Here is a 20,833-nt window from a genome sequence, read left to right on the forward strand (position 1 = left end):
TTTCACCCGATTTACAATTAATAAAAAGGTAACATGCACACGTTGTACGCAAATGGCGTCGAAAAATCACGTTTTAGCCTTGCCCTTAATAGTTGTGACGTTGCCGTTTTTGCGGCGATTAATTTAGTTTCGGGGCGTCCATTTAATTTAAAAATTATTTTTATTCCCTTTTAATATAACAAGCCTGTTGAAACCTATACGGTGATGTAATTTTCAAATATGTTCTCCAACTATTCGCTGACGGAAAACTTACTTTATGCAAAAATCATGCCAAATCTTCCTGCGAAATTACTGTTTTCGAGTGGAATGACTAAGTAGTGTGTAAAAACTGTCCCATATATAATAACAAATAACTAACTAAAATCATCATATCAATTCATTTAACTGTAAAATGAGCGAAAATATGTGGGGGTTTCCGACTTTGTTATCACTGTATTATCTTAAATTTCCTCTGCACCCATTTCCACGCGCAGATTTTGTGCATCAACATTTCACAAAGAACTGGTTGTATGTTTAAGGTGAAAATAAGTTAATCGCAAACGAGTTTACGACAACATGAATTTCATTTTAAGCGTGTTCTGATTTTGTAAGCCATTTTCCGATTTCTTTCACTCTTTATATATGAATGCATGTTAAACACACAAAAAAGTGTTATTAAAGAATGATACTTTTTATCAAACATTTTTCTGCTCGTTCTCTACACCATAAATTTGTTTTTAATTTTCTGAAAATGTTCCTCAAATGTTCTTGAACTAAAATTATAAAGTTCCTTGACTACTGTGTTCATTTTTACGCTATGATGATATGAAAAGTGGGAAGTTTAAGCAAATTGAAAACATTATGTCTTTTCCCCACGTTTTTCAACCAAGTTTACATTGTCTGTTTGTAGGATTTATTTGCAGCCTTAATTGAACTGCTTGTTGCATTATTAATTGGTTTCAATCCGTTTTTCAACCATTTCATGAATAGTTAAAAACAACTGTCCCCGGTATCCGGAGAATATAAGTTCGAGCACGACTAGCTGCAGCGTTCTACAAGTGGGAAAGTTGTCCATTTTTTTTACGGAGAGTGGCTACTGGTAAGAAACTATAAAGAAAGGTTTTGTAAGCAGACCTCCGTGACATAATTGAAGGTTATTGAGAAACGGCGTAAACCCAACACAGTTAAATGCTTTCAAATGCATAAGTGAATAATAACTTATTTATTTCATGTCCGTACACTTTTAACGTCTGATGTTAACTTCATTTCGTTTTGACTCTGCATATTACGACCATTTTAAAGTCAGAATAAGCCGGAAATAAATTTTGTTTGCTTTTGGGTTTTACGCCCGTTTTCGTCAACATTTTATATTTTTACAAGCACTGAACTCTATTTCCACAGTAACTTACAACTGTCCCATTGAATAAAAATTAGTCACGGATAGAGTGGCAGTACCGGACACCAAATTATGACCGCTCGATTGAAAGGCCAACCCCTGATATCGTCATTAAAGGTAGCAGGGTACACTTAGATTCGAAAATTTTGGGCATGGCCAGGCTTACATGTAGCGAGTCGCAATATTACACTTCCCCAAAGAGCAGAATCAGGGTGGCCATTTGATAAATTGCGTGCATGTTTTGTGCTTTTAATTAATGGCAAGATCAGGACTCTCATACAAGAATACAGAAAATTATCAAAACGAAAGTTTTACACAATCCATTAAAAATAGCATGCCAAAATCATCAATTTTGCACTTTTTGAACAGCCTGCAATGATCCCGCTGCAGGAACAATGCCCAATTGTATTGCATTTCTCAATTTAATAGTCCCTACTGAACTTCTGGATATAAACCGAATGGGGACCCATGCAGCTCTTTTTTCACAAAATAGCGAAACAGTTCCTGAGTTTCATTCAACAAGCACGGAACCCTTCCGTGATTTGAATTTCCCGCGCCAAGGTGACTCACCGATTCATACAAAGCTAGCAGCAGTTAGTTTTACAACTTACATCCGAATTTTACATGTATCGGCCGTTTAAATTTTCTAAAGAATTAACAATCATTATCTCTCACCTTAGTTTAGAGACATCCAAAATCACCAAGTTCTAATTATAAGAAATATTGACGGGGGCCAAAATTCGAAGTGTACCCTGCTACCTTAAGATTTTTCAGTTAATGAACAAAAGAGGGTTTTATTAGTTCTGAACTTTTATATATCTTTCGCAAATTAAACAAATAAAAATGTTTATAATAGCATGAAAAGAAGTCTGTATGTGAGCGTCTAAACTTGCCCACCCTTAACGCAAACATTTAGCCAAAACTTACAAATTGTCGCTACGAGACAAAATACGTACAATACATTTATTTAGTTTTTATCATTTTCTGGCATGATATAACGTATTTTGTCATTAGAAATGATATAAAGGCTATTTTGCATCATTTTGCGAAAATAAAATGTCCCCAACCCCTATTTTCCTATTTTATGGGGTCCCCACCGTCCGAACATCCACCTGATTGACGAAATGCATAGCTGGTGGGCCAGATTTGCGCTATGTGGGATAATAAGAATAAAAAATGATGTTTTTACTGCACCAGAACCCTGTTAATGGTGACAGAATCTAAAAAAATCGTATGCGTGTATAGCGACTTTTATGCTTTTTTGTGTCCTCACCGTAACAGTTTTGAGCTGCTGTGCCGTCTGATAGCGTTTTAAGTCCCCAGAAAGTTTAGAATATCAAAGAATATATTCTATACTATGTGAAACCGCACAATTTTAAGAGTTATTTGGAAATTTAATTTTGGCAGATTTCCCTTAAGGTAGCAGGGTACACGTAGATTCGAAAATTTTGGGCATGGCCAGGCTTACATGTAGCGAGTCGCAATATTGCACTTCCCCGAAGAGCAGAATCAGGGTGGTCATTTGATAAATTGCGTGCACGTTTTGTGCTTTTAATTAACGGCAAGATCAGGACTCTCATACCAGAATACAGAAAGTTACCAAAACGAAAGTTTTACACAATCCATTAAAAATAGCATGCCAAAATCATCAATTTTGCACTTTTTGAACAGCCTGCAATGATCCCGCTGCAGGAACAATGCCCAATTGTATTGCATTTCTCAATTTAATAGTCCCTACTGAACTTCAGGATATAAACGGAATGGGGGCCCATCCAGCTCGTTTTTTTTCACAAAACAGCGAAAAAATTCTTGAGTTTAAATCAACAAGCACGGAACCCTTCCGTGATTTGAATTTCCCGCGCCAAGGTGACTCACCGATTCATACAAAGCTAGCAGCAGTTAGTTTTACAACTTACATCCGGATTTTACATGTATCGGCCGTTTAAATTTTCTAAAGAATTAACAATCATTATCTCTCACCTTAATTTACAGATATCCAAAATCACTAAGTTCTAATTATAACAAATATTGACGGGGGCCAAAATTCGAAGTGTACCCTGCTACCTAAAATATTGAATTACGGCGCAATTCTTGTTGGCGTTGTTATGCATCACTGACTGAATTTTCTCCCTTCACCATCAATTTAAGCGCCCGGCTCACAAGGAAAATCGTGTTGGTATACAAATTTTTGAAAATAACATTAAAATGTTGGACGTAGAAGGGGATGTCAAAATTACGAGAATAATTCATCAAAAATCATAGAATGTTATCAAAATCCGAGAAAAAATGTAGAAATAGATGGATAGAAAACAACAGCAACAAATAATTATTGAGTTTGAGTTGAAATTAATGGTTTCTTGACCAGGATCATCTAGATTATCAGCAGCTCCGCAAACTACAGGTAAGGAAATACCAAAAATTTACCACCTGTTTTGATGAAAGTATAGTTTCCGGATAGGAAGTGTAATTTCAGTTTCTGGCCTAAATCAGTAGCCTAATGTAGTCACATTTTAATTTCCTCTCTGCTTGCTTTGTTATGATTGTGGCGGTATGAACTTTGTCTTGATAATGAAGAATATTTAGGAAAGAAGACAAGTCGTGAAAGAGAGGGTCCTAGGTTCGAACCTTAGACTGATTGCACTTGTTTCACTCGGAGTCATTTGATACCCAAAGTTTGTTTGGTTGTATGCCATGTTATGAACTTGGTCACATTTGGGAAGGACTTGATATGAAAAACTTAAATATGATAAACTCAAATTACTTAATTTCGGCACAATGGTTACACTAAAAAGGTACAAAAGTGCATCTCAAACACATTACATAATTGTAGTGTTGTATTCTGTACTTTTCAAGTAAAATCCTACTAATGAGACTACTTATGTCAGTTCAAGTGTTACCAAATAATATGTATTATATCAGATTAAAGCTTATACTTTTTTGGAAATAATACCTGTCATTAATTTTATATCGGGTGTGTCTGTATTTAACTAATGTTTTACATTACTGGATTCCAATATTACAATAGGCAACAGAAAGTGGCATTTTTTTTTCTAAAGCGAGAATAAATAAGACTATATCATGAATCATGTAATAATTGACTTATAAAAAAATGACATTTGTATATAACTGGTTGAATAACATAATACTTTTGATATAATTAGTCTTAACAATAAAATGTCCAGCACATTTTCTGCGGTGACCTTGAAAGAAGTAAACTGGTACATCTGTGTTTGATTTACATATACATTGTATATTGACCACAATTCAAAATTTCAACACATATGAGAGATCTCGTATTATTATATAAAGAACATGAACAAGAACTGAATTTCGCCTTTATCTAAACTTCTACAGCACGACCTACTCAGTCTCTGTGCCGTTCACTCAGATATCTTCCTATTTCAAATATAAGTGAAAAAAATCCTGTTCTGAATTGAGCAAACAATGGCTTATTTCTTGAAGTTCTATAATGTGTCCTCAACAATATAGTACTCCGTTTTAAAAGTTCTATATAGGCTCTTTCATAGTCGTGAGTAAGTGTTGCGTTAAACTGATAAATATTTTCTTTGGCTGATAGAAAGAATATAATAGCGGGTTGTTTTATTGTTACAACCCAGCTTTCAGTGAGCGAACTCCAAAATGTATACTTGTGTGTCTACGTTAATCTCACATATAAAACAAACACATTTCTTTATAATTCAAGCGCTTAAAACGCAAATATTTGTAACAGTTTACCATATATAACATATCTGTTAAACATAAATAAGAACTTTTTGACAAGCTGACGTTACCTATCTTCATTTATGGCACAGTATGGGGATTTCATGCCGAAAAATCATTAACTAAATGAAACTTGCCTTTTGTTTCAGGTAGTTGAAATATCCCAATATTTATAAAACATACATGTAAAAGAGTAGAAATTGTACTGAAATCAAAAGAAATAGACTAAGTCCACTGTTTAAAACTTTTGTATTAAAGGGAGGTAATTACGAAATTTCATAAAAAGTAATAAAACGTACATTTCCATTAGGGATCTAATTCTTTGTAATGGGTTGTTTTGTTCTTTAAATAAATCTCGTACAGAATAAATGAAAACTGGAAAATGTCATAAAATGTTGCTCAGCTGTGAGTGACCACCTTTAAACGATTCCAACAGAACCCAGTTCTATAGACAAATATGAAACTTAAGATTTCAGCGGTATAGATAAGATATATTAAATATTAAGAAAAATTCCATGAGTTTATCACGTTTATGTTTGTCATCTCATAGTCTTTGTATCGAAACTGGTAGATGGAACCGGCCTGTAAGTACGACTTTAAATGAAAGAAGATGTAATGTGTGTAACTTGTTAGAGGATGCGTATCATTTCGTAATACAATGTAACATGTATATTGACTTAGGAAAACGATTGGTAACACCATTCTTTTGGAAACGGTCTATTAATTTATTGAAAAAGCATTTACAATTTTGTATAACAATTTATTTATTTATTTTGTTGGGTTTAACATCGCACCGACACAATTATAGGTCATATGGCGATTTTCCAGATTTGATGGTGGAGGAATACCCCAGGCCCCTCCGTGCCTTATCTCATCACGAGCGGGCACCTGGGTAGAACCACCGACCTTCCATAAACCAGCTGGATGGCTTCCTCACATGAATAATTCAACACCCCGAGTGAGGCTCGAACCTACATCGATGAGGGGCAAGTGATTTGAAGTCAGCGACCTTAACCAATCGGCCACGGAGGCCCTCACTTTGTATAACAAACAATAATAACCATATAGATAATAACATCAATCATTTTGTACAGTTATTATGTAGTAAGAAAAACCTTTTAGAAAAATGTTAGTACCAATTCTGGCGAGGGTTTCACATGCCGAATCTTGTTAGACTTTCTTACAAGACCGGCAATTCGTTGTATACAAATAATAGCTTTATTCATATTGTATCCATTCATAGTATATCAATGGTGCAGTGCATTAAGTGGAAATTGATCTTGATGTTTCGTTTTCGTTTTAGTCAAGATCATTAATGAGCCGCACAATGAGAAAACTGACACAGTGCGTTTGCGACCAGCATGGATCCAGACCAGCCTGCGCATCCGCGCAGTCTGTCATGATCCATACTGTTTGCTTTCAAAGCCTAATGCAATTAGAGAAACCGTTAGCGAACAGTATGGATCCTGACCAGGCTGCGCGTATGCGCAGGCTAGTCTGGATCCATACTGGTCGCAAATGCACTATGTTGGTTTTCTCATGGTGCGGCTCATTTTATCTGCTAATACATAAAACAATCTAGTATAGATATATAGATACCTTTAGATAGATTTCGTCCTTGGAAAGTTTTAAAACAAATACCAACTTTATTGTTTTGAATCTCGTTAATATGTCAGACAGAAACATACATGAATTGTAGGAGATGTTGGAACTGTTTTTTATACTAATATGATCATTTGTTTATTGTGTTATGATTAAATGTTCACTGTTGTCATGCATATATGATGTATATGTTCGAAATGGGTCTATGACCTTCTGGTTGAATGAAATTAAAACTTAGAACTTGACAACTTGAAAATCGTCCTTTAATGGTTATACCAACTGTACCCTTTTCATTTTTCTTTAACAGTGAAAAAAATCAAAATGTCTCGTGAAATTATCCAATTTTCAATTACACAGTTAAATTATATTATTATTATTGTTATTATTATTACGTTTTTAATAATAGTAATTTTGTGATAGTAATAATACATTAATATATGGTACTTATTTACTTTAATATTGTTCTGATAACTGTAGGCTGTGTTGCTGTTTTTTCTGGACTAATATATATAAATCAAATAGTGCGCTAACGTAACGTCATACTTTGACGTTATGATGTCAGCTGACGTCATGACGCCATACATATGTTTGTATAAATTGTATGTTTGCCTGAAGAAGTATTTTAATACGAAACGCGTGGCAATCTTCAGTTGTCATCTTTCTTTAATCATATTGTGCAATTATCATGTATACTGTTTCACTCTAAACAGAAAGCATGTAAGATATGCTCCTTGACATCGTATGACTATATACAGCTATAGATAAAATAGGTTGACATCGTATGATTATATAAACTATAGATAAAGCAGATGTCGTATTGATCATAATATAATTTTGAAATAAACGAGTATTTAGCAAGATAAGCAAACTACTTAAGAGAGCAAACTGTTAAGATAAAAAACGGGTTATCTACATTTGACAGAGTAAATAAACTTCACTGAACTATTTTGAAACAATACGAGATGTTGAAACACTTCAAATTTGTAGGCTTTTAATATTTATTCATTTCTTGTCATTCTAGGGTAGATTAAACAAATTCTGTCGTTATTTATATGAGTTTTAATCATTCTGTGTTATAGATAATTTAGCTTTTAAGATTAAGTCAGAATGGAGTGCCACATATCATAGCAAATTGTAAAATATATCTATATTTCAAAACCATTACTTATCTGACTGATAACTGCACAGACCAAAGCAAAGTAAATTACAATCTCAAGCGAACAATGGTTTAAATAGATTTTACAAAAATATCTCATACAATGTGTAAACGTGTTTTCCAATATTTTTTTTTTTGTACAAGAAAAGAATGTAAACTAACCGTTAGAATTAAATGGAACCTCACTGGTATCCATGTAACAGATTAGTTTAGTTCATTTTCTACATTTGCTGATGAGATAATCGGTACTGTATTAGTTGATCAGTTGCAATCATCATGGTGTACAAGTAAAAAAATCATATAAATATATGAATGAATAGAAATCAAATTTGTTAAAGTCAGACGCGTTACGCTTTTGCATGTCCTGCTCTGTTTGTATTTCGTTTTAAGTTTATATTGTTTATATTGACAGAAAAAGCCAAAATACTTTTTATAATTGTACAGGTTTTAGATGATGCCAACAATGCAGTTAAAAAAGTAAAGTCATACATTGAACAGGTAGAGAAGAAAATTGAGGAGTTGAGAAATGCCCAGATGGCCATAATTAAGAAAATTCAAGACGAAATCCAGAAGATATTTGGTAATTTGATACCACCTATTTAATTCTAATCTTATTTAAAGATTTAATTTATTTTTTCTATTATTGGGGGAAACGTCGCACCTACACAATTATAGGTCATATGGCGGCTTTCCAGCTTTGATGGTGGATGATAACCCCAGGTGCATTTCCATGTATTATTTCATCACGGGTGGGCACCGGCCTTCCGTAAGCCAGCTTGATGGCATCCTAATATGAAAAATTCAACGCCAAGACTGAGGCGCGAACCCATATTGGTGTGGGGCAAGTGATTTGAAGTAAGCGACCTTAACCGCTCGGCCACGGAGGCCCCCTTAACCCTTACCCTGCTAAAGTTCTACAATGAACTTGTCCATCCTTCAGTTTGGACAGTACCATTAACTGTTAAAAGGGGTGCTTACCAAAAATATACTGTCTGAATGTAGAACAGTGCAGACTATTATCAGCCTGCATGGAGGTGCATGCTGATCTTGGTCTGCACTGGTTGCAAAGGCAGAATCACTTGCTGCCAGCAGGACAAAGGTTAATTTATTGAGTAAATTAGTGTATTATATGAAAAAAGGCAATGCTTCAATCGGGAATCGTTACAGTCTATCAGCTTGCCCAGAAGTAAGTGTTTGTATCAATTTAAAGGTAGATTTTGGAATAAAAACAATACTGCACATATACGTACTGATGTGTAAGACGTTCGGACAAGTTATGTGAACGCTTTTTACGCACAAGGAAAAACGTATTCTTCCAACAAATCCGAAGTCAGATGCTCTGTGCACGTGCCGGAAGACCACATTTTATAATTCGATAGTATATCTCATTCAGTTTATATCGCATGTTACCGCAGAGGGATCGATCCCGATTGCGACGAAAATCGGTAAGAACGATTCCCTATAAATCATGATGCATCTCCCTTGAAAGTACTAGTACAAGCAATGTTCAAAATGATTCATTTCGGCGCAGTGATATATTTCTGTGTTTTCATTTGAGAGAATCCATGTGCCTTTCAAACAATTGACCAAGATGTTTTGTTTTTGCATTAGTCTTGTACCACATTGTAGCAGTTTACCATTATTAACTTAAGACTTTAAGGTAGTTATGCACGTTCGGATCGATTTTTTTTCTACAATGTAGAATTTGATTAAACTTTGAATTTTCAAAACTTCAGAATAATCTTAGAAAATACAGCAAATTAAAAAGATAGGGTCAGGTGCTTGGATTTTTTGCTAGACTGATTAAAAAAATTTGGACCTCATGCAATTTTTCATACTGGAAATCTACGGGAAAATCATAACTTTCATAACATTTTTGCGAATAGAATTATTTCTACAAGTAGATTTTAATGAAACGTCTCACAGTTGTAAATACACATATGGCCTACAATGTGGTGAAATTAAATGTATAGGTCCATGTGCTTATTTTTGAGATATTAGACCATGATTAAAGTAAACCGCACTTTTCACGCTAATTTTAAAACATTATTTTTAAATTATTAAACAAGTTAGGTTTTTAATATCATATTTTAACTTTAGAAAGATAGTAACATTGTAACAAATTTACTCACGGGTTGCTATTAATTCATAAAATCATTTTCATTTCCGTAGGCCAAATCCAGGCTTTATTATACGTTTTCCGGATAAATGACGTTATGCCATCACTTCCGGTTTATCAAACGTGCAGAAGTACCTTAAAAGAAATAATGCATTCTTCTGAAAATTTGTTGTAGTAAATGTATTTTGCAGCAACGTTTGTGCCTGGAAAAGGAGGGCCAATTACGGCAAGGGAATCAGCTTATGCAAAGCTTCAGTTGGCACATAAACTCCAGAAAATATCACAGGAAATAATGAATGACCGTCTTAATGAATTGTTACAAGAAACTGAAATCGTCTGCGCAAAACTGAAAGACGGTGCAGACCTGTCGTACGATGACATAGAGGAACTCAAAGGATGTCTGAAAAGCTGGAAAGATGCAAAAGCACAGAGCTTTGAGGAGGACAAACGAAAACTGTTGGAAGAACAGAAAAGGAAAGAAGAAGAGAAAAGAAAGAGACGAGAAAGAGATGAAAGGGAAATGAAAGAAAGAGAGGAGAAGAAACGGAAAAAAGATGAAGAACGCAAAAGAAGGTACATATAGCAGTGTCCTGTATTTAATCGCGCGGTTAGTAATATTGTTTAACGTACCACAAGTAACAACCATAATCTGAGAAACTTATATAGCTAAGGAAGCCGCAACAATGCGACAATTCAACTTTATTTGTGCACATAAAGAAATTATATGTATTGATATTCAAATAGAGAAAAAGAAGAAGCAGAACGTAAGGCAGAGGAGGAACGTAAACGAAAAAAAGAAGAAGAAAGACTACGAATGGAGGAAGAACTACGTCGGAAGAAAGAGGAAGAAGAACGTTTAAAGGTATGGTTTCAAAAATAAGATGATCTCCATGAATTTTAGCGGTTAAATATGATATCAAAAGAATTCTTTTGGTGATGGTGTAGAACATAAATTTGCATTTAACTGTACATTCATTTACCATATATTTCGTGTCGTGAAATAGTATACGTTAATGATCAGACATGTGCGTATATTTCTTGGTTTATGCCCAGCGTTATAAATACAGACAAATTGCTGAGAACATTTGGGTACTGATACCGCGGATTTTCATACGTTTTACTTTATACAATCTTGTATTTTGTCACTTATATAGCTTTTATCAGAAGATAATTATTTTATTTACACTGTTTTATTTAATTTGTTGAAGATAAAGTAAGTTCGAAGTTAGGGGCTTCCGTGGCCGAGTGGTTAAGGTCGCTGGCTTCAATTCACTAAATCACTTGCCCCTCATCGATGTGGGTTCGAGCCGCACTCGGGGCGTTGAATTCTTCATGTGAGGAAGCCATCCAGCTGGCTTATGGAAGGTCGGTGGTTCTACCCAGGTGCCCGCTCGTGATGAAATAACGCACGGAGGGGCACCTGGGTCTTCCTCCACCATTAAAGCTGGAAAGTCGCCATTTGACCTATCATGTGCCGGTGCGACGTTAAATCTAATAAAAACAGTTCGAAGTTGGCACACCCAAACCGTGTAAAAAATCCCAGGTTCTTTTATATAGGTTACTGACCGTTCCAAAGGGGGCCCTCATTTTCAGCTTGCTTTCTGTCCGTTTCGTATGATGTGTTATATATATGGTATGTTGGTGCTGCTAGTTCCTTTACCCCAACCTTTTACGGTCCCCTATCTTTTTTACTATGGGTGAGATAATGTGCCAAACATATAGTAGATTGCGCCTTGCCACTTGCCGTTCCTGGGTTGTGCCCCACTGTGCGCCTTTCTTTAGTCGTTTTGTCCTCATTGTCTGTTAGTTTTGTCTCTTTCCCTATTGAATATTCGTCCTTCTTTCCCCTTCCCCCCACAGTCCCCTTTCTTAACCCCATCCCCATTTTTATATCTTTCATACAACATCATGAGGAACAAATGAGGAACATTGGAGCACATGACCAACTGGAACTAGTCTCTTGCTACATTAGCCCTTCATCAAGAATGCAAATTTTATACAGATAAAATGTAGTAATTGATGGATATTTGAAGCAACTAATCTGCTGTATCTTTCCATTACTGTTTCCACTTGTAGCTGGCATAATTTATGATGTGCGGCTCTATGTTTTATGTGGCTTATTCTTCCAGGAAATCAACCATTACCTTTTAATTTGATAAGTAAATAAAGTGGCATTAAATTTCAACCTGAATGATTGTGTGAAAGAAATAACATTGTATCTTTCCCATTATAAATACAACTTAAAATTGCATTTATATTCAGTGTGAGTATGGTGAAAAGATCAACATAAAATACGCTAGTTGTTTTCTGTATAGCTTAAATATTACATATATGATTTAAAGCGGGAAGAGGAAGAGAGGAGAAAACGTTTAGAAGAAGAAAGGAAACATCGTGAAGAAGAAGCCGCTAGAAAGCGAGAAGACGAAAGACAACGTTGTGAGGCAGAAAGAAGAGAAAGAGAACGATTACAGAAAGAGGCCAAAGAAAGAGCGTGGAGGCAAGACCCTAACAACTGGAATCCGTTTTGTTGTCCGAAGAAATTCCGAAATGTACTTAATTGCGTTGCGTCTTTCAAACGCAATAAGTAGATTATAGAATGTGAGTGGACTCTTGTTATGTAAACCGTCCGAACACATATTTATATCCAAGAGATTTCACTTAAGAATCACATTGACCATGAATTTACTCATTCATATTTTGCGAATCATACTAGTTACGTTAGTTAAAGTAGATTATGAATTTTCCACACATGTAGGATATTAACTATGACTGTCTTAAATTTTCATTAGCGGATATTATCAACAGGTACCAGAGAGACTGTGATGAAGTAGATGGAAAGCGGGCGTACCATGGTGGTATCAAATGTGTCATGGCTTCGCCTCCTGGTAGCATTGAAAAAGACGACCTGGAATGTTGTGCAAGTGAGGCAGTTGACTCAATAATAGAAATTCTTGAAACTAACGAAAAGCCTGTCAGTTCGATTATTGACATACATGCTGTAAAGGGGACACTTCATTCAGAGGTGCATTACTGAATTATTCATTTTCCACTCTTGTTGAATGAATATCGAATACCTGGTTAATTTGAAAATGCATTTATTAGTGACTATTCATTACCCACAGAGAATGCCATGTACTGATCGTTTCTTGTAGTAATTCTTTATATATATTTATTTTGTTTTGCCTCTAAGATTGTGTAGTACGTCTCTATGTTTGCAAACTGTTGTACTTTACGATGCATTGGATTTAACTATAGAGTTGGTGTTTCTCGTGTAGTTTTTGTACATTTACGGGCAAATGTACAAACCCTTACATATTGATAAAATAGAAAAAGTGGAAACTCCACACGTCGCTCAACACGACAAAAACGAAAATGTTGCAGGCTCGGTTTGATTGAGCTTGTTCATGGATGGTAGTGGAAATGCATGCTACCGTCCACGCCCTCTAGCCCCGGGTTGAGCAGAACTCAACATTTACACATGCTACAAGTACAAAAACAATTTAGAGACATCCGCAGATGTATTCATACGGCGGTGCACATGGAACCTTCAATGACACACTAGGGTGTAATTCCATGAAAAGCGGCGTATGGTCCCCAGTTAAAATAATGGGTTTGCCCTAAATGAGAAAACAATGGGCAGAACTAAACAAAATGGAATTTAGAAAGGGGATCTGAGGTAATGGAGCCTGCATATCACAGGAACTGCCAAAAGACAAAAGTAAAAAGCAGGCACCATATCCTAGGGGTGATTATACAATACCCAAAGCTATGAAAGCGGGCGTATTGGAACCACCCAGTCTTACTTCCCTATATCACTGTATTTGTTTTGTACTTTTCGTATAATTAACTCTGTACTCGACCCGTTACGTAGGTGCCGACGAGGATATATATTCCACATTACTCTGGATTTAGTTCAAGCGATGAAACTGTGGTCAAAGTATCATTGAATCAAAAAGACTGGATTACAGTTTAGCCAGTACCTACGACGTCGAATATTGAGGAACAAGAGGTATGCGTATCACAGATAATTCAATGAAACCTTCCAGCTTAACCTTCCAATTTAACACGACATATCTGATTTTATTTTTGTATTATTAATAGTATTGTTCAAAAGCAAATATATGTCAACTAGATATTCATATTTTAGTGTAATTCATTATAAAACATTAACACAAGTATACTTTTACTCAGTGTAGTCTCTTACTATGTTACCGTATTTTACTGTAACATGTATAATCATCATAAAGCAATTCCAATCCACGTAAAGGAACGTTACTCTACAGCTATTATATATCAACGTCTACTTTTGCAGAAGCTGGTAAATAAACTTGCTGGAATAGAAGTTAATGACTTCAGTTCACTTAAAGCCATTGTTGTAACAAGACCAAGATGTCAAACTATCATGGTTGATAAACCCGGTATATCAGTTCAATCTACAATGGACAAGAACATTAAGCTCTTTGTTCCAAGAAATGCATTTGGCGTAAGAACAGAACTGAAATTAATGGTCGGTATTACAAGTTTTATATTCTATCAAATAGCAATTCTGATTTAATGTAGATTACAAAACTGTGGTTTGCTATGCTTCTAATTCAAGTTAAGGACACGTTCCTTTTATTGTTTTGTATGTAGATTAATAATTGTGTCGGTGCGACGTTAAACCCAACAGAATAAAATAAATAGATTATATCATATAATCTTAGCACTTCTACATTATATTAATCTTTTACAAAACGAACTAAGTAGTAAGCTTATAAATCAGGTCTTTCTATTGAACAACATTTGGCCACTGATTAAATCACTAAAGATTCTAATTTGACAGTTCCTATTGATGGCCAGCAATTTAAACTTCCAGCCATATATTGGTTTCCTAATTACATACTTATTAAACAATCATACAAATATTACAACTACAAACATTTCCAAGTTATCAATATCATTTTTAACACCCGCGTGAAAAGATATTGTGATAAAGTACTAGTGTACGAAAACTCTGGTGAACACTTACTTTGGTCGGTAAAAATTCTAGCGAAATCCTGGATACGTTAAGAGTTACAGATGTCTTTAATCAGTATATGCGTATATTTCTACTTTGTTTACCACTTTACCACATGATTAAATAAATGAAAAAGTAACTGCCCTAATTCAAAATAATTTTGCCACAAAAAAACTACATTTCTCGTTTGCAATTTTGATTTAAGCATTTTTGTATTAGTTGCGTTGTTACAAATTATATCATATGGACTATGACGAAGTTTGTAAAGCCCGTTCCTTTTTATTGAACCATATTTACTTCAGGTTTTGGAATGAAGTTTTCAGACAAGTAATTGGTGTTCCCCTGGGAACCAGTTGGCACCCCTTGTCACAGATTTGTTTTTATATTTTTATGAAAGAGATTTTATGTTGAACCTTTCTCCAGATACGCAGACAGACATTATTACTGCATTTCATAATACATTTCGCTACGTAGATGATATTCTTAATACGGATAATTCGTTTGTTTCTTTTTTGCTTAGTTTTGCGGATACTATTCCAAATAAAAGTTAGGATTCGGATACTTCTGCTTCATTTCTAAATTTACCTCTCTCTATTAATACCACTTTTATACATACTGTGACATGAAGGATAGCTTTAATTTTAGTCTTGTAATTTTCTCCCATTTCGACGTGGATGTACCCCAGGCAACATGTTATTCGATATATATTTCTCAATTCATTGTCTGTCCCTTGGATATTTATCCTTGCTTTTTTCTATATCGTGAAGGTCTATGTAACAAAGTTTGTTGCCGATACAGTTACTTGTAATCAATTTGCAATTTTATATCCTAACGCTTGTTGTATTGCATTTAAATCTACCTCCTTTCGCCGGTAACTTTAATTGGAATTAAACATAATACTATTCATCTTGTGTGAGGCATAACGTTATTGCCACTATTTTGATATAAATTTATTGAGGAGAAGTATTCACGACATAAGAGTATGCACTCCTATATTTAGAACATTGGCAGAAGTGGTCCGAATGGCCTTACATGTTGCTTATTTTGCCTGTCTAAAACAACAATACCCTGGAGATAATCTGGACGATTTTAACAAATTTGTCTCACTATGTCTAAAAGTGCTTTGCTTTTGAATCCAGGTTCAGTCAGTTTCCGAACAGACACTTGCCTCATTTGTGAAGGACAATAAGGCTTTGGACAATATACAAGCTGTTAGTTCCATTGTTACTCTCATTAACGGAAAACATCCATTTAAAGCCATTGAAATTGACCTGATGAAAGCGTCAAAGAAGCAAAGTGAGTTCATATTGTAAAGTTAAAAAAAAAACCGGTTACTGTTCATTATACGCCCAAAGGGACCTATTATGTTATGGCATTGGTATCAATCTGTCCGTCTGTCTGTCTGTTTAAAATTAGATCACAATAATGTTGTAGTGCACAAACGATTTCTTTAGGATTTTTTGAGTAACTTCAGAGTTTTTGCCCTTTGATTGTTTACAAATCAACACATTTGTACTTAACAAACTAATCAATTGGTAGAATTACATAAAATTTCTTTCGTATTTTCAATGAAAATTTATTATCAACTTGTTAAGTTGTGTACCCATACCCGGTCACGCCCTTCGCCCTGGTCACATCTCCCCCCACTCCCCACCCAACAATTTTTTCCCATCTTTTTTTTTTAAACCTTAAACATTCCCTGAATATTTATCAACATGAATACAGCTCAACTGCCATGACAGGACTTACAACATCTTCGCTGTTTACAAGCCACCTAGTCTTCCAGTTGGAACATTTCTTAATGACTATTTCCACAATGTCATCGTCATAGGAGACAGTAATAAAAATGTAATTCCAGACATATTCAAAGAATTCCTAAGAAGAAATGACTTTAGAAATATATAAACTCACCTACTCCTGTCCTTGGTGTGTTGGCCATATCCTCGATTACAGATCTACAGAACACTTCTTGATTGCTGTTTAACTGTGAACCTGGACATGTAAAGCTTCCTGCAGTACATAAAGTGATGTGCACTGTAAAGGTTATGTTTTTCACTAATCGGTTTACTCAAATAAAATATCTCGTTCATGTTACACTTCAAGCTCACATTTCAAGTAACTCCATATAATTCTAAAAGCTAAGCCTGTTACAGTAAACATATTCCATTTAAAATGATTGCATAAGTCAGGATCAACTTAATATATATTTATCATGCACACCTTCGTTTTCTGTTAAATTGATCCTGACTAATGAAATTATTTGCTTCTTAAAAACATCCTTAATTTTTGCCGGATATATTTCTTGGTTTAAACCGTATTTATTAAATATATATCATGTACATAAATCACATACATACAATATGTCAAATCAAATATAAACAAAATAATGCAAAGGATTTGAAAACAAGCTTTCATAGAAAACTTATATTTATTCATTTCCTTGACAGTAAAACATGTCATAAGAATAGGGTGTAACGAAAGTATGGTTTTTGTCTAGTTATTTGTTTGTTTAAACTCTTATTATAATTTTTTAGCTAGATAGTGAAAATGTTGGAATTAGCAGAGAAACGCTGTTTTGTACTTATAATGTGCTGCATGAGGCCACTTCGCGCCAATGGTCACCCGCGCGCGTCGGCACGCCGGTCACGTGGAGAACCGCGCCGAGGCAACGATGTATTGCTCCACTTTAGTGAAGACCGATATATTCTGAGTCGTAGTTAGGTGTTCATTATCAAACAGTCAAACAGTAAGTTATTAATGGTCGTTTCGCAGGGTAATTCATTTAGGAGCACTTGTTTTTGTGGCATATAAATCGGACATAACAAAAGGTAGTGATCTGCTGTTTCTACTTCACCGGATGTACATTAGGGACTATTTGATATCGATTTACGAAAAAGGTCATAATTTAGGGAACTACAGCCTACGATTATGTAGTATTTGACCAATCCTACTTCCTGATATATTTCTTTGCCATTCTCCGCCACAAACCCATTCGGTGTGGGACCAATTCATTTAATTTGCTAGTTATCCTGGATGTTCTACAGCACATATTATTAATTATTTCAGTAATGTTATTTAACCTATTACAGTGACGTTTCCAACAAAATTTAAGACGCTCTTAGACTACGTGTTTGAGGTATAATATCAAATATTTATATTTCTCAATGTGAATTTTTTTCATATAACCCTTTGAGGAATGCAATATTAATAAAATGTCTGATTCAGATCCGCACAATTACTACAGTATGTTTTTATTTTATGTGATATATGCTTGATTTAGAACGTACCTGTTTCATTTAGATCTAAGTCTTTTTTATATATATGGAGTCACTTTATATATTGCATAATTTGAGCAGATAAATGCCTCTTGGTATCTATTAATTCAAATTGATGAAATTAAGATGATGGGAAGTTTCAACGTGGAAAGACATACCAGATGTATACGACAAACGACAAAGTATGGAAGTTTGCTGATGTTGAGTATAAAGGACATCTGGACGATGTAACAGTAATGCTTCCTCCAGGTCGACAGAAATACACGTACGCATTATATTTCCTGACGTTATGAATTTGATAATATATTTGCCAAGAATAATGTTATTTTATTTCATTTGCGTTTTCAAATATCATTCTTATCATAGTGATATAGTTGTACAATTGCGTTATTTTCAAATTAAAGTGGAAAAGAATTTTGCAGCTCATAACCTCCATAAACTTTTATCGGATGGACTGAATGTAATATCAAAACGACAACTGATACGAACGCATAATGGCTGTACCTTTTAACGAACGAGTGCTTTCGTGCGCTGCACATAATATCAAATGCATAAAGGCGGAGCCATGGTTCAAATTCATACCAACTCGGCGGCAGCGAGAGGCAAAATGTATTGAGATTACTTCACTCTGTTTGCGACTGTTCGACTAAGTGTAGCATGTCATATTTTGTAGCATAATTGAAGTAGATATGCCATCAAGTTTTCCGAAAGAAAATGTGCCTAGCATTGCAGAGGCCTTGCATATCTGCATCAACAAGACAGTCGTTGTGATGATTGCTAAACAACATGAAGATGATTTAAAGAAATGTGCATTAAGAATTGTAAGACGGGAGATTATCAAGGACACATTAGAATTTCTGAAAGGGAATGGATATACAGAAGGTACCATGCAATATCAGTCGTTTCATTTCAGAACGGAATATGTGAAGTTCAGGTGTTGTTCTTGTAACATGTTTAGGACTTGTATTATTTCATAAATAAATACCTTGCAATTTAAAAGGGTCTAAATAAACGCATTCCGTATAATTTTTGGTTTTTACAGAAACTGTCTTTTGGCATTTTAAACGCATTAATATGTATACGTAGACATTCAATTTCAAGGTCCAGATCGAAGCGCTGAATTCAGTTTGCAGGAAGGCCAACAGTAGGAGGTCAACTGCACGGGGAATATTGAAATTACAAAGGAACCAAATCAAAAGGTAATGTTTTAATTCAATTATATCAAAATGAATTACAATACAGCATGTAAGTTTGGTTCTGCAAACACGATTAAGTTGTTTGATTTTGTATATGTTCAATGTTTATATGCTTCACATGGTTTTCCTGTTTCCTTTTGAATTCCGATATATTGGATCTTTGAATATTTAATAGATAAACTGTCCTTGCGCAAAAAGGACTTCCGTGGTCGTGTTGTTTGTTTGTTTGTTTTGGGTTAACGCCGTTTTTCAACAGTATTTCAGTCATATAACGGCGGACTATAAACCTAACCAGTGTTCCAATATTCTTAACCCACATGAATTATCAAAGGTGGAGGTCGAATGATGTCAGTCACAATATCGATTATCAAATTGTCACCGATAACATTCGTCACGCCCGGGGATCGAACTCGCGACCATGCGATCTGTAGACCAACGTTCTCCCTACTGAGTGGGCGGGGCGTGGTCATTTTGTAAAGGTAATTTACTTTAAACCATTTGTTTCTCATCGCTGTGTTTTCGGAACCTCATTTTGTTTGTTTGATTGTTTTTGGTTTTAAGCCATTTTTTCAGCAGTATTTCAGATATAAACGGTGGGCAGTTAACCTTACCAGTGTTCCTGGATTCTGTACCAGTACAAACCTGTTCTCCGCAAGTAACTGCTAACTTCCCAAATTGAGTCAGACGTGGAGGACGAATGATTTCAGGCACAATGTCTTTTATCAATTTGTCACGGAGAACGCCCAGGGCTCGAACTCACGACCCCGCGATCCATAGATCTGCGTTCTCCCTACTGAGCTAAGCGGGCGAGCATAAACCTCGTTTTTTGGGTAAAAGAAACTCTTTTGTGTGGGAAAGCCGACTTTATGGCTATCGAAAGTTCGTTGGTTATACTCAGGTGGATCGTGCCTTCTGTAATGCCCGAATGGTTTTTTAACATTAATATGCTACATTTTAATCACCTTATTTTGTATAAATCGATAATTCATAGAGAAATACCCTGCTTTAAAGAGTGCTTTTCATTTACAAATGAAAAAATGTTTTTGAATGATGGCTTTTTATTCTTTATTAGAACATATTTACTTATTTGACGTACATTGGCGGGGTTGCGACTGACTTGACACTTCGCGTAAAGGATTCCTGGAAACAGAAAGATCTTCAAGCCTATGCCGGAACAATAAGAAGTACTGTTATAAAGAAACATGTAACTTCAGAAAAGTTATTCACACTTTCAGTCGAATTGACAATATCTCTCCCAAAGGTATGACATGTATTGTCGCATAAATTAGTCTCCGCAAAAGTTCATTTAACAGACATTAATTGCAAACTGCAATAATAAGGCTACCTTTGCTAATTCATAAGCATTATCCTTCACGTTGAAGAAAACTTAAAAT

General features: G+C 35.1%; 3 protein-coding genes across 3 annotated transcripts in view; all 3 read left to right on the forward strand.

Annotated features, from left to right (window-relative positions):
• The window catches only part of LOC123555395 (calponin homology domain-containing protein DDB_G0272472-like), a 32,118-nt gene extending 19,112 nt beyond the window's left edge, over positions 1–13,006 (forward strand). Inside the window, exons 4-8 of the mRNA XM_053547182.1 lie at positions 8,298–8,433; positions 10,164–10,545; positions 10,717–10,834; positions 12,315–12,493; positions 12,778–13,006. Coding sequence (XP_053403157.1) covers positions 8,298–8,433; positions 10,164–10,545; positions 10,717–10,834; positions 12,315–12,493; positions 12,778–13,006 — 1,044 coding nt within the window. The remainder of the gene's footprint in view (positions 1–8,297; positions 8,434–10,163; positions 10,546–10,716; positions 10,835–12,314; positions 12,494–12,777) is intronic.
• Positions 1–20,833, forward strand: part of LOC123555392 (uncharacterized) — a 120,546-nt gene that overhangs the window by 25,014 nt on the left and 74,699 nt on the right. The gene's annotated exons all lie outside the window — the stretch shown is intronic.
• LOC123554154 (uncharacterized) lies at positions 12,784–20,833 on the forward strand. The gene is made up of 8 exons (XM_053548399.1): positions 12,784–12,994; positions 13,844–13,981; positions 14,285–14,479; positions 16,108–16,264; positions 18,370–18,508; positions 18,917–19,125; positions 19,345–19,442; positions 20,512–20,833. Exons 3-7 carry the CDS (start codon positions 14,375–14,377, stop codon positions 19,389–19,391), a joined length of 657 nt encoding a protein of 218 aa, XP_053404374.1. The 5' UTR covers positions 12,784–12,994; positions 13,844–13,981; positions 14,285–14,374; the 3' UTR covers positions 19,392–19,442; positions 20,512–20,833.

This window comes from Mercenaria mercenaria, chromosome 7 (genome assembly GCF_021730395.1).
Source record: "Mercenaria mercenaria strain notata chromosome 7, MADL_Memer_1, whole genome shotgun sequence".
NCBI classification, from domain to species: domain Eukaryota; kingdom Metazoa; phylum Mollusca; class Bivalvia; order Venerida; family Veneridae; genus Mercenaria; species Mercenaria mercenaria.